Source organism: Sminthopsis crassicaudata, chromosome 1, assembly GCF_048593235.1.
Source record: "Sminthopsis crassicaudata isolate SCR6 chromosome 1, ASM4859323v1, whole genome shotgun sequence".
Lineage (NCBI taxonomy): Eukaryota > Metazoa > Chordata > Mammalia > Dasyuromorphia > Dasyuridae > Sminthopsis > Sminthopsis crassicaudata.
The window spans coordinates 526,853,028-526,868,305 of NC_133617.1; the positions used below are offsets into that span (position 1 = coordinate 526,853,028).

At 35.2% G+C, this 15,278-nt stretch overlaps 1 protein-coding gene across 16 annotated transcripts in view; it reads right to left on the minus strand.

Moving 5' to 3' along the window:
• Window positions 1-286: 286 nt before the first annotated feature.
• The window catches only part of ZBTB5 (zinc finger and BTB domain containing 5), a 41,375-nt gene continuing 26,383 nt past the window's right edge, over window positions 287-15,278 (minus strand). For 15 of the 16 annotated variants that reach the window (XM_074281775.1, XM_074281772.1, XM_074281765.1 and 12 more), the window contains one exon: window positions 287-4,447. In XM_074281775.1, coding sequence (XP_074137876.1) covers window positions 2,413-4,443 — 2,031 coding nt within the window. In that variant the 5' untranslated portion in view covers window positions 4,444-4,447 and the 3' untranslated portion in view covers window positions 287-2,412. Of the gene's footprint in view, window positions 4,448-5,079; window positions 9,436-15,278 lie in introns of those variants that run through there. The other variant, XM_074281778.1, reaches the window with a different exon arrangement.

Consider the following 15,278-nt stretch of genomic DNA (forward strand, 5'->3'; position numbering starts at 1 on the left):
AATACTGTATTTTGACCAGTTTATCACTGGGTGTAAAATCATGTATTTAGGATTGATAAACATGTAATATTTTGCTTCTTTATGCTAACTTATAATTAAGGGCAACCAATCAGAATGATTTATGCCATCAAAAAATTCAAATGGAAAGCCCTCTAACATTTCTAATAGTTCCAAAAATGCTCATTAAGATAAGAGACTTTTAATCCTTATACAGCATATATGTTAAAGTAAGGATATACACATGAAACCCTGCTTCTCAAATGTTTGGGATTTGTTAAAAAAAAAAAAAAAAAAAAAAAAAAAAAAAAGATTTCTAATACAATCCTTGTCCTCCTCAAAAGACAAAACAGAATAATTACCCTGATGATATGGCATAGTGTCTACCATCTTTGGAAATGTTTTATTCATTAAGTTATAATTCTACTTAAAGTCAAGTCAAAAACTAAGTGCAGACCTAATCAGCTACATTTTTAATAGCCATTCACAGAAAGAAATATTCATTCTTCTCTGTATGGCAGCTTATCCTTCTCAGACTAACAAACAAGTGTTGCAAGTTTAACGTAGATAGGTTTTATTTTTGCCTTTACTTCATGGGAATCAAAGCTCTTATTTAAGAGAGGTCAATATCCAGAACCAGGATATCTTCAGGAGCATTAAACTGCACAGAAATTTATTATACACATCAGATTCAGATCGATTCTTATGTTAGGGTTGCCCTAAGTCAATTCATTCTATTCTGAACACAATGATTCTGAAGTGTTTGCCCAAATTATACTCAATTTAACTTATCCAAAAAACCTGGTATGCTGAACTCACTTGTCTATACATTGCCTAATAAAGTACTACAGAAATAAATACCCCTAAAGAATAAAATAAAGAAACCCTAAAGTAAGATCACTGGGATCCTCTAGGAGGTGGTGTTTTTTGGCTCTGAATGAATATCACTAAGGGCTGAGCTATTTCCAGGGCGGAAAATGGTAGCCCTGAGGCACAGGCACAGAACAAAGCAAAGAGAAAGGCAGGCAGGCAGGCAGGCAAGTAAGAACAAAAGAGAAAATAATCAGTGCATGTGGTGAGACTGGTGAATGACAAAATGCTACTGTCTTATATACTACTCACTATAAGATGCCTAACCTTTCTTTAGAGTTTGGGAAATCTCAAATTATAAAACAGAGTTTTGGAAAATAGTGAATTATAAAGCAAAGTTGTACCTAAACTGGAAATATCTTTTTAAAACATTTTCTTGGCCCTTTGGAGATGGGGAGTTTTTGAAGGGAAATGAAATAAAAATTTTGGCTCTTTTCTCAAATTACATATCCCTTACCACAAATACGAAATTGACTTTTGAACATAACTAAGAAATAATATCACGTTTGGAAAGGTTCACATATGGATATTCAAAGCCTGAAAGGAAAAAAATAAAACAAAACAGGGAGAGGCTTCTTAAACAATAGTAAGGATTAGATTGACTGTTAACATCTGAAAAAGGTCATCTTCTGATTAAAAAAAAGTTCCACAAAACATAATTACAAGTTATTAGAATGAAGTAGACAAAGACTAATTCTTTTTAAACTCCCATATATATATATACTATATACATATATATATGGAATTTTAACATCTGAAATAACAAGTTGGTTAAAATACTGCTAACAGCACATACAGAAACAGTACTTCACTTATCACTCAATACAAGTACATACTGCATATACAATTTTGTTGTAAAACAAGAAAAATTTTTCAAACATCCAAATGATCTTGCTGTATAAGTATATACATCTAATAGTCCAAAAGAATGCTTGCTATGGACTCAGCACCATCATAGCGCAGTGTCTATTACTGCGACAACCTAAAATAAAAAATACAGTACATTCTGAACCCCTAGAACTATTTTTATAATATACTTTAAAGCATTTTGTGGCAGACAGAGATATCCTGAAGGGCCTCCTCCCCATACAGGTACACAGTCGCCATTAGTAACAGTTAAGAGCTCTTTGCATTATTGTTCAGACATATAATATACCAAACTTAAATGTACAGGTATTTTATTTAAATGTTTCACACATTTTTACAAAAATTGCTTTTTAAAAATTTGCACTTTAATTTTTTATTCTTAAAACGTGCCACTTTTAGGATCAAAAGGTACTAAATACTTTCTCCCTGTTAACTCAATCCTAAAGGAAAAAACTTGGGTTTCAGGGATTGCATCCCTTTTCTTCCAAGTTCTGAATTTTTCTCAAAGACCTATTAGCACAAGTGCCTATGTCTAATTGCAGAAGTTCCTCAACTTTTAAGAGCCACTGTTCAGCCTGAAATCTAAAACAAAATAGTGTTAAATATCTGCCAATAGTTCTGTTAAAAATTCTTTTGAAATTGGTATTGACTTCGTTTTGATTAGAGGGAAGAACAGGATTAGAGCAAAGTGCTAGGTAGATTGCTGCTCTGCCACCTAAGGCAAGTAGTCTTGGAATGTTTATACAGGTGGCTTGACTGGCTGAACCTTTTGCCACACTTTAAGCAGGCATAGGGCTTCTCACCTGTATGTACACGAATGTGCTTCTTGCAGTCTGTTAAGGTCAAAAATGTCTTACAGCAGATTTTGCAGGCATATTTTCGAGCTCCCTCTACAACTAAGACATTGTGCTCTGATAAGGCCTTTTTACACTTTGATAGAACATCAGCTGATGCTCTGGTCAATTGAGGGGGACCAGGCTGGGAAGGATGCCCATTTTCAAAGGAGGAAGTAGGCCCATTCATTAACAACTGGGAATTAGCTGAGTTATCTTGTATTTGAGAGCTCCTAACAGAGGTCACAACTGGCATTTTTGGAGCTATACGACGGTAACCTGGAAAATTACTGGCTCCCCCTCGAGATGAACCCATCATTGCCCTGGAGAGAGAATGTATTCCCAAACCAGTTCTGGGAAAATCCATCCCAAATTGTTCCGCTGCTCGATAACCAGAAGTTTGCACACAGGGAAGACCCATTACTTCTTGCATAGGTCTAACAAAATGTGAGTCTGCAGGTTCGCTGAAAGGATTCTCCACATGAGAGACAGTAGCAGAGGAATGACCACCTGTAGGTCCTGACTCTGGACTTATTAAATAAGATGTGTCATTATCTATTCTGCAGTCACTGGTAGTGTTTGGAATGTTATCATCATTGTTCTGATTGGCACTAAAAGTGCTATTTCTGCTCTTGTTTAGAAAATTTGAAATACTGAAAGTGGACTTGTGTTCCAGATTGTTGGAAACCTCCAAAATATGTATGTCCCCTACTCTGTCAGTGCTGGACTGTGGATCCGAAAAACTACGATCACTACTTTCTGGACTCAGCTCTATCTTTTCAGCACTAACCACCCCACCTTCCACTTCCACAGATTCACTGCCTTCTGCTTGAGAGGTCACATCACTCACTTCATCCTGAGGCTCAGGAGAACTCAAAGGTTCAGATTTAACCACTACTCTCATGTGGTCTTTCTCACTGAGGCTAACTTCTGGATTTTCACACTGAAAACCATTTTTCTCAGAAGTAGCTTCCTGGTCAAAGCTAGTTTCCACTTGAGTTGCTTGAGATGCCATAGACATTTGAGAAATGTTCCCGGCACTGTTGTCAGATTGACTGGGCATTTGGGCATCTTCTTGCCCATTGAATGACTGATCAAACATGATAGCATTATCTTCCTGGTTATCAGTTACTGAATCTGACTTAGAATTGTCCACAATTTTCAAAGAATCTGGTGAAAAAAATTCCTCACGAGTATGAACCACTGTCTGACCATTCTCTGGAGTTGCATCTGAAATCATGGACTCATCTAGAGAAGGTCTGATGCGCTGTCTGGCTCGATCTTCGGAAGACTGTTTCCGCTTGTGGAAGCGCCTTATTGGAAATGTGGTACGCTGTTCTATGTTACTCCTCATTGATAAGTTCATGGTAGTTTGTTGCTCTTCTGTACTCTGGCTAGAATTTAACGCAGAGCTCACTATACTCAGTCCCAATTGCTGAAGCATAAAAGACCGCTGCATTCGTGCATTCTGCTCCTGAACTCTATCACTGGGGGGAGACATAGGCAGCGTCCTTGTAGTTAGGTAATGTTTACAGGCCTTAACAACAGAGTTCAAATGCAGATGAGAAGCTGCCAACAAAACATCCATAACATTACTCTCCCCAAGCATAAGTGTAGAGGTATACATCATATCAATCAAAGCAGCAAAGGCTTCTGCTGTTACCACCTCACTATCCAGTTGGATCATGTTCATAGTTTGATCTCCCTCAGCTACAGTAAAAAGGGCTCGGAAATGGGTGCTACATGCTGCCAATACAGAACGATGTGCTTTAAAATGTCTATTCCCCACCACAATGACACAATCACAAAGTTGGCCATGTAGTCGTTGGTAGTTTAGTTGTTGAAAGATTTGTTCAAAGTGTCCAGGAAAATCCATGATCCTATACAATTTAAAAGAAAAAAAAACAACATTAAGACCTTGAATGGTTTTAATGAGAGAATAAAGCATAAATGTTGCAAGAGAGAGTCAAAAGTCCAGTTACTGTCTTATTTTATCTGTTGGAATAGCTGAAGATTTCAATGTGCAAAAGCATGTAAACTAAAAATCTATCAAATCAGGAACAAACACAAATTTAGCTGTCAGTCTAGTCAAGCGTGCAAAAACTGGTGAATAAATCCATAGGCTTTCAAATATTGTTTCCCACTCTCCATATTATGTTTTTAAGATAAGTTATTGGCTGAAACTTTTCTGTTAGAATAATGTTTATTAATACATAAATAAACCCAAAGAATTTTGCTTTAGAGATACATTTTGTGATGACAAGAAGGCAAGAAATTCAAAAGATTTTCTCTCTTAGCCTGGAATTGAATAAAAGATAAAATAAAGAGGAACCAAAAATTGATGATAAAGACCAAGAGACAAATTAAAATTTCCTAACATCCAAACTCTCCAAGTAAGTTTTAAACAAGCAACTCCTAAAACTAACAGTAGTACTAAATTATACATGACTGTTTAAGAAAAGATTGTTTTATGTCATCAAATTTAGACCTAGAGAGAACTGTGGATTCTCACCTCTTTAATTTAGCAGAAAACTAGTAGAGCATACTGTTCTCAGAAACCTCCCCCTTTCCTGGGGACTTTGTGATTGGCTGATTCAAAGTCTTTGTGTCCTTGGATACAGCTCAGTGACAGAACCTTCCTGAGATAAACAGTTAGGAAAGGGGGCCAGCAGCCCAAAGATGTACTTTTTCATCAACACTCTCTGCCCCAATGCTCTTAGAGCAGTGGAGACTCCCCAGAGCAGGGAGGAGCTACAAAGGACAAAAATATCCTGGAACAAAAACACATCTGGCAGGTTTCTAACCCTCTATAGCTTTCTCATTGTTTTAGTTTTTCTGAGTGAAGGCAAGGGAATAGAGAAATAGAGGCACAAGCTTGAATCTGTCTCATTGCTTATGGAAAATAATGACACTACACAGCTGAGACAGTAGTCAGACTATTTTTTAATTAAACTCAAGGGAATCCTTCTTCCATTTGGACCTTTACATAGGACAGACTCCATGACAGTAGTGAATACCTAGGGCAAGTATACATCTCTCAGTTTTATGCCTCATTTGACATTAATAATAAGAAGGTTGTTGAACAGTTATCTTTATAACTGCATTTATCAAGGACATTTGAGTAACCCTAATATATGCATAAGAAAGGCCTTTTTGGAGGATAGCCTTTAAGGCTGAATTTTGTGCTATCAACTCAAATGTGGGGGAGGAGGCATAATGAAACAACAAACACAAGGGGATCTTGTATTTCTTGGCACCTTTTGGTCAATTATAAAATGGTAATGGTGTGTGGTCTGATACAGAATTTCACATAGGAAAGCCTGCCTCTCTGCCCCTTTTTCATCTATTCATTAAGGATCTCTCTTATCTGTATGTCATTCTCATAAGGAAGAGAAAGCAGGCATGTGGAAAATTGCAAAGGAAAAATGTTCAAAAAAAGGAGGCAAGCTGGTTATGTGGCCAAAACAAGCAAAGAGATAGCCCGATGCTACATGCATTGATATCCACAAAATACAAAAAAGCCTACACTAAGTGAAGCCTCTATGGAAACCCATATGAAAATATGGACAAAGAAAGGCAAAGGATTAGAAAGCATGAATGGGTTACAAACTGCACTAATATAAAGAATGACCTACATCAAAGAGATCACTGGTTCAAAGATCAGATCACTGATCAATACTGAAGTGCTGAAGGAAACAAGTCAAAAGGTCTTATATTTTAAAACCTGTAACCTGTCGGTTTTCCCAGCTGATAGACAGCTAAAGGGGATATAAAGTAGAAAATACTAGTCAGAGACAAAGCTTGTCCACTTAAAGCTTACTATAACAGAAATAAAACTAGGCACTTAATGTCTTTTGTTGCAATCACACATAATCATGGAATCTCAGAGTTTAGAGTGACCTAAACAGAAATCCTCTTAATTGATATTCCCCCCACACTGATCACAGGCTCTGTGTGAAGACTAATTGTGGGGGAAAACTCAATACTTTTCTGAAACAACCCATTTCACTTTTGGAAAATTCTATTGTAAAGTTTTAACGAGTAAAAATATGTTTTTGCAACTTCCACTCATTACTCCTATTTCTGCCCCCAAGTCAAAAAGAACAAATCTCCTAAAAGAAGTCTAAAGATTTTTAAATCTTTGCTTTGACTGGACTTTTAAACCAAACCTAGATGACACGATTGCTAGTCCTTTCAAGATATTCCAGTGTGTCATTGTCTTTCTTAAAATATGTAATTCTATGGAAACTGAGTGCATGCCCATCATTTGGGAAATGGCTGAATAAGTTATGATATATGAATGTTATGGAATATTATTGTTCTATAAGAAACAATTAGCAGGAGATTTCAAAGAGGCCTGGAGAAACTTATATAAACTGATGAAGTGAGTAGAACCAAGAGAACACTGTACACAGCAATTATACATAAGATTTGTACACTATACAGAAGATTACGTGATTAACTCTGATAGGTGTGGATGTTTTCAACAATGGGGGTGACTGAGGCCAATTCCAATACTTTTGCGATGAAGAGACCTATCTGCATCCAGAAAGAGGGCTATGGAGACTGATTTTGGTCACAATATAGTATTTTCACCTTTTTTATTGTTGTTTATTTTTTTCTTTCTTTGTTTTTTTCCTTTTTGGATCTGATTTTTTTTTGTGTGTAATATATAATAAATATGGGAAAATGTATAAAAGAATTGCACATGTTTAACATATATTAGATTACTTGTTTAAGAGAGGAGATGAGGGAACAGAGGGAGAAAAATCTTGCAAGGATAAATGTTGAAAACTATCTTTGCATACATTTGGTAAATAAAAAGCTATTATTAAGAGGAAAATAATATTTAACATCTATAAAAAACCAAACCAAAACATGGATGCAAAACCCCAGATAAAGTCTTAAAAGTTGAATATATCCTCCCTAGTTCTAAACAATGCCTTAAATAGAATACCAAATAATGTTGAACTGAATTTGAAATGCAGCCTAATATCCCACTACCAGTTAATACTACTGATTCATACAGAGCTAACAATCTGCAAAAAGACCCAAATTTTTTTCCATGTGAACTATGTCAAGTCCTGCCTTCCCTATTCTATACTTGTGCAACTGTGGATTTATTTTAAAAACCCCAAATGCAAGGATTTGCATTTAACCCTATTAAAATTCCATTATTAGATTCACATCATAATTCTCATCTAACATCTCAACTATTCCTCTTTCAAACTTTGCAGTCATCTGCAAAACTGATAAGCATGCTATCAACCATTATTCATAAGCTTCTCAAGGAGTACTTGTATTTAATTTGTCTCAAATGTTTCCAATTCATGCTTATTTCAAACAATGTGCTGAGTTAAATGCCTATATCAGGTTATAGAATGTAGAAAAGAAATAAACATGCTCCAAGTAATTTTGTGTTCTCTAGGGGGTACCCGTGAGAATCAAATTATCCCAGGTTAAAATGCATTATGACTTTCAATATGGCTCTGGGCCATATTTCAGTTCATCCCAATGCTCAACAAAATCTTTTCTGTAGCTATCTGCTATCCTCCAAAAGCTATACAGTGTTGGTTTGCTGGTAGAAGATAAAAGTTCTAATATCTATGTCTTCTCTTCCTATGGACATACAGGGATGGCTGAGCTATGCAATTTGTTCACTGGATATTTCTTAATTTCAATATTCTATCATGAAATACTTGGAAACATTAAGTTAACAAGACAAAGGAGAAAGCTGACAAAGCCATCACTTCAGGACTGGGATGGATGTCTGCAGAAAAGCTGAGGTCTATCTCAGGGTCCTTAACAGCCAGAATCTACTACTACCCATCATGTTCTTTGTACTAAAACCAAAATGGTCTATTTATTATTTTCTATCAAATGCATCTTTGTTCGGGCATTTCATCTTTCCTTCCCCCCATACACAATCTTTTATTTGTGGAAGTCAAAGGATCACAGATTAAGAACTGTAAAGGAATTTAGAATCCAAATCTTTCTTTCAGAGGTATAAAACCCAGTGAGGTTAAGTAAGCCGCATCTGATCAGAATTAAAATCCAAGGCTTCCTAACTCCAGAACCAGCTTTCTATCAAATGTTAGTGTCTTAATTCTCACACCTACTTATCCTTAAAAATTAAATTCAAATGCCACTTCCTATGTGGTCTTCCCTGGAACTCACACAGCAGAATAATGTACTTCTCTAATCATTTTATATTTCTTTGCATAAATGAAGTATTCTACCTACTGTACTATAAGCTCCAATGTTGTAAAATTTGTAAAATTCTTCTTAAAGGACATAGGGCATCAATGAGCTCAATACCATCTATGAGAACAAAAGGAAGTTATTACTAAGAGCTGAATTTATAACAATGCACAAGTTAGCTGGACATGCACTTAAATTTCAGCTGAAGTCTGATACTGAAACATCATTTACAACTAAAATACAAAGTTTTTGGTTCTGCTCTATCTATGTGGTCTCTATAAAAAGTTTCTTAATAACCAAGAGCTCTCTAAATACCCAGCTAAGATAATCAGGACTTGGAAATGTATCCTTGGCCATTTCCAAAATGGTGTGATTTGAGATATTTTATATAATAAACAATTAAATCCAGTATAATTTTAACATGTGAATAGCTAGTGCCTAAGGTTAATGTAAAGAGATAAGCCCTCTAAAGAGATAGCCTATAAGCTTTACTTTGAATCAACACTATATTAAGCTAATATAATTCCTATTTATGTATATATTATGGATTTTCTAGCTTGCTTAAAGCCTCAAAAATAATTCCTGTTTCAAATACCCTGGGAGTCTCCTCAATAATAATCTTAATAGAAGTTAACAAAATACATAAACTAATAAGTAGTAATATTAAAGAAATATAGACATATGAGACCTGAGGAGCAAAATTCAAAAATCTAAAAAAGTTTAGATATTAGATAATTTCTACATATACTTATGTGTACAAGAAAACAAAATTTAAATATCCATATGTTGTACTATGTCCATACAATATGACTTCTAAAGCAAAGCCCAAATTTCTTCAAAGATATGGTTAAATTAATCACACACAAAAAATATCACTGTGTTGAGGTCTTTATGTGTGATGAATGTTTCGATATTTACAATGAAAATAACCAAAAAAAAAAAAAAAAAAAAGGGACCCACAAGAATGAATCCTGTCTATCATCATTTTCTCAGCTACTTCCATCTACCCATGGGAATGAACCATATCACCTTTAGGACTGATGCAAAGGTCCAGAATTAGTAAATAAAGCTAGGTTCTCAACAAATTTGCCAAATGAACTTAAACCCCTTACAAAAAGGAAATAATGGTTGAGCTAAAAGATTGAGGTAAATTTAACGGATTTATATTAGCCACTATGAAAAAAGAGAGCAGTAATTATAAATAACCCCAAGAATTGTAAACATCCTAGCTCTACAGAAGGTTATTACATTTTATATTCAACTATTAAATGCAAGAGCACGATCCAAATGATATTACCAAATTTTTAAAAAAGTAAAAAGCTAAACTTTATTTTATTAGGCATCTAAAGTGGACAAAGATCTTTAATTTAATTAGTTAAGCTAATATTTATCATTCAGTCATGTCTGATTCTTCACAACTCCATGGACCATAGTATGGCAATACTATCCATGGGATTTTCTTGGCAAAGATATTGGAATGGTTTGCCATTTCCTTTCCCAGTGGATTAAGGTAAACAAAGGTCAAGAGATTTCCCCAGGGTCAATAGCTAGTAATTATCTGAGGAATCTAATGTTAGGATGATCTAAAAGCTTTATTATTATTTTTTTTTTTTTTGCCTTATCTACTTTTCAGTTCAAAGCAATTTGTTAAAATCTAAAAGCTAAATGTTTGCATAAAGCAGGACCAGAGATAGGGACAATAGACACTAAACTTATATGACTGCAGTGGTATAGTGCAATCATATAACTGGTATAGACTTCCAGATAAGAAAATCAGGCTATAAATGTTACTGGAGGGACATTTCAGTTATCCTCACTCTGTGGATCAAAAACTCAAGAATCACAGATCCTTGCTGTGTATGTTCTCAACCATAGCTGATGAATTCTTTAATTTTGCTTAATATAAGGTGATGGACCATTAAGAAATGATATTTTTAAAAAACCTTTAAGATTTAAATAAAACATTTTTGAAAATGTGATCAAAGGACAAAAGCTGAGAATTGAATAGCTCTAGAGTCGTTCTCCTAACAAAAGGAAAAAAATCATTCCCTTTGTGCTCTACCAACTTTTAATCCAATGTCAAATCATTAAATACCAAAAGTCAGGCCATGGAACTGTACTGTTAAAATCTTCATTGGAAATCTTCAAGCAAGGTGACCATCTGTCAAGTACCGTGCAGTAAAGACTCTTTTTCAGGAATAATCAATTACTACGAACCTGCTAACTCAGAATTTCTATAATTTTAGTTAGATTAGGAAAAAAGCTTAAAAGTATTTCAAGCTGAATAATACAGCTTTAGAGTATCATGGAATGAGTTTGGAGGGAATTTCAAAGGCAATTTACTCCAGTTATTCTAAACTGAGAATTCCCTCTATATCAATCCAATGAGTAGTCTTTAGAGCCTTTGTTTGATCTTCTGTGAGGAGAATTAGCTACTTTCCAAGGTAAACCTTCCTGCTTAATAACTATCATTGTTGAGAAATTTCTTCCTATTTCAAACTTAAATTTGCTACCTTTGTAACTCCAACCTTTGCTATCCTGGTTGAGACCAAACAGAACAAGTCTAATCCCTTTTTGAGAAAAACTTTGAAATATCTGAAAACAATTATCTCGCCCTCTTAAGCCTTGTTTTTTGAAGATTAAATATCTCTAGTGCTTTCAATTGATGTTCATATGGTGCTTTATCAAGGATTTTATCAAGGCATCTGCTACATACCGTTCAGGGGGAAGGAAAGGAAATATAATTTTTTCACATTTAAGACTTACCAATTATTCCTTTAACTCTTAAAATGTAAAATGAAATTCCTCAAATATTCCTAAAAAGCATTTTGCAATGAAAACTCCTGTTTTTGAGGGGCAGAGCCAAGAGCAGAATAAAGGGAGGTACTCTCCCAAATTACCCTCCTAAACCAAAGCCTCAAATTCTGGAGTTGCAGAACCAACAAAAGGACAGGGTGAAATAATTTTCTGACTTAGAAGATTGACAAGAATGGTCTGACCCACTAGGATAGGAGTAGAGCACAGTCTAGCACAGTCAGCCTTGAGGGCAAATGCAGCAGAAATTTCAAAGCTATTAGCCCCGATAGTAAGAGGGCTGAGCAATTGGTGAGATTAAAGGCATCCCATGGAATGCATTGAGTGCAGATCTTAGTTGCATTGTCCACACAGGGTTTTTGCTTGTACCAACTCCCAGGCCCACAGTAAGAAGAAATACTAACACACTAGAACTCACAGCCACAGGGGAGCAGGAACTGGAGACAGTTTTCTGGGCAGAAAAGGATACTTGTAGTTCCTCACAGACCAGAGCACAAACAAGGAGAGCAATAACCAAAAAACTTAAAAACTTAAAAACTTGGGACAGTGCCCCCTCTACTCCAGAAGCAGAGCCTAACTTTAATATAAAGTTATTAAGTCAAGAATTGGACTGGAAAAATGAGAAAAATAAAAAAATAAAAACAAAAGAACCCAACCATAGAAAGTTACCATGGTGACAGGAAAGAACAAAACACAAACTCAGAAGAGTACATCAGTGTCAAAACAGCTACATGCAAACCTTAAAGAAAAAGATGAAATGGTATCAGGACCAACAATTCCCAAAGTAGCTCAAAATGGATTTTAACAATCAAATGAAAGGTAGAAGAAAAATTGGGAAAGAAATGAGAGTGATGCAAGAGAATAACAAAAAAAAAAAAAAAAAGTCAATAGCTTGGAAAAGCACAAAAAAAAATGGAAAAAGATGTACAAAAATTCACTGAAGAAAACAAACAAAAAAATAGATCAAGGAGAGATACTTTAAGAATTATTGAACTATCTGAAAGCCATGATCAAAAAAAAAAAAAAAAAAAAAAAAAGCCTTGATGAAATTATTTTTCAAGAAATTATCAGGGCAGCTAGGTGGCTAAGTGGCTAGAGTACCAGCCATAAAGTCAGGAGGACCCGAGTTCAAATCTAGCTCAGACCCTTGACACTTACTTATTAGCCATGTGATCCTAGGCAAGTCACTGAACTCCAACTGTCAAGCCAAAAAACTGTCAAGAAGAGAGGGGAGGAGGTGGAGGGAAGGAAGGAGGGAGAGAGAAAAGGAAGGAAGAAAAAGGGGAGAGAGAAAGAAATTACCCAGGAAAACTACCCTGATGATATAAAACTAGAACGTAAAATAAAAATTGAAACAATTCACCTATCACCTCCTGAAGAGACTCCAAAACAAAAACTTTGGGGAATGATATAGCCAAATTTCAGAACTCCCAGATCAAGGAGAAAATATTGCAACAGTCAAAAAGAAATGATTTAAATATCATAGTGCTACACAAGATCTAGTAGCTTCTACATGAAAAGAATAGAGGACTTGGAATATGATATTCTAGAGGGCAAAGGAGTTGGGATTATAATCAACCAACAATCATCTACCCAACAAAACAGTATAATCCTTCAAGGGAAAAAAATGAATATTTAACAAAATAAAGAATTTTCAAACATTCCTACCAAAAAGACCAGAGCTAAACAAAAAATGTGACTTTCAAATTCCAGATTCTGGAGAAGCATGAAAAGATAAAACAAGGAAAGACAACGATAAGATTAAACTGTTTATATTACTATATAGAAAGATGACACTTTTAACTCCTAAAGACTTTATACTTATTAGGGCAGTTGAAAGGAATATACATTATAGAGTACAGGTATAAGTTAACCATGATGGGATATCTAAAAAAAAAATAAAATTAAGGAGTGTATTAGGAGAAGAGAAAAGGGAAAGGTAGAATGGAGTAAATTATCTCAAAAAAAAAAAAAAGGCATGAAAGATTTTACAATAGAGGGGAAGATAGGGAGGAAGCATACAATACTTGAATCTTATTCATCAAAATGGACTGAAAGAGGGAATTTACATATACACTCTGAAGGATATAGAAATATACTTTAACAGGGAGGTAGGATAAGAGGGGAACAAGGAACAGAAGGAGAGAAAAGTGCTGATAGAAGGGAGGGGAGATTCAAGGAGCTAATAGTCACAAGCAAAACATTTTTGAGCAGGGACAAAGTGAAAGGAGAGAGAAGGATAAATGGGAAAAACAGGATGGAAGGAAATGCATAGTAATCATCACTGAATGTGAATGGGATGATCTCAACTAAAAACCAGAAGCAAATAGATTAAAAACCAGAGTCCTACAATATGTTATTTAAAAGAAACATACTTGAAGCAGAGCAACACACACAGAGAGTAAGCATAAGGGTCCGATGTAGAAATCTGTCATGCTTCAGCTGAACTTAAAAAAAAAAAAAAAAAAAAAAAAAAAGCAGGGGTAGTAGTCATGATCTCAAACAAAGCAAAAGCAACAATAAATTGAATTCAAAGAGAAAAACAGGGAAACTACATCTTGCTTAAAAGCTTCTTTGATTTTCTAAAGTTTTGTGTAGTTTTTTTTTTTTTTTTAAACTGACAACAATAAAAGGTTAACATTCAAGGAGAAGGATAACAATGAACTCTGGCTCTGAGTGCTTAAATAAAAGGTAGTTTTTTATAAGGCCAAGTATTTAAACTTCAGCCTCAGTAGTAACCTTTCAGTCAACAAACTGAATTAATTTTTTTATTAAAGCTTTTTATTTTCAAAACATATGTATAATTTTCAACATTCTCTCTTGCAAAATCTTGTGTTCCAAATTTTTCCCTCCCTTCCTCCCACAGACCCCCTCCTCTAGATAGCAAGAAATCTAATATATGTTAAATGTACATACATTCTTCTATACATATTTCCACATTTATCATGCTGCATAAGAAAAATAGGATCAAAAAGGAAAAAAATGAGAACAAAAACAAAAGCCTACAACAACAAAAAAAGTAAAAATTACTATATTTTGATCCACTTAGTTCCCACAGTCTTCTCTCTGGGTGCAGATAGCTCTCTCCATCACAGATTTATTAGAATTAGCCTGAATCACCTTATTGCTGAAAAGAGCCACATCCATCAGGATTTATCATCTTACAATCTTCTTGCTGCTGTGTACAATGTTCTCTTGGTTCTACTCACTTCACTTAGCATCAGTTCATGTAGATTTCTCCAGGTCTCCGAAATCATTCTGCTGATCGTTTCTCGCAGAACAGTAACATTCCATAACATTCATAAACCACAATTTAATCAGTCATTCCCCAACTGATGGATATCCATTCAGTTTCTGTAGAGGGCAGATAGTGGGGGAATTCTGGATAAGGTATAAGATCCTTCAGCTCAGAGGGAACCTGCTGACAATATCTGTTTTGGCTCCCCATCTCCCTTTGGTGCTTCTCATCCTTCCTGAGAAGTCATGGAGAGTATGACTACCTGTATCCCTTGCAGGGGATACTTACTGTAAAGAGAGGCAGTGCTTATAGTTAGCACTTGCACAGTATGCTGTGGTGATATACTACTATAGTTAACACCTGCTTAGTGTGCTGTAATGATGTAATCATATTGAGGTATTTAAGGGCTGAGAGGACTTGAAATAAGGACACTCCATCCTTGACCATCCTGACAGCTC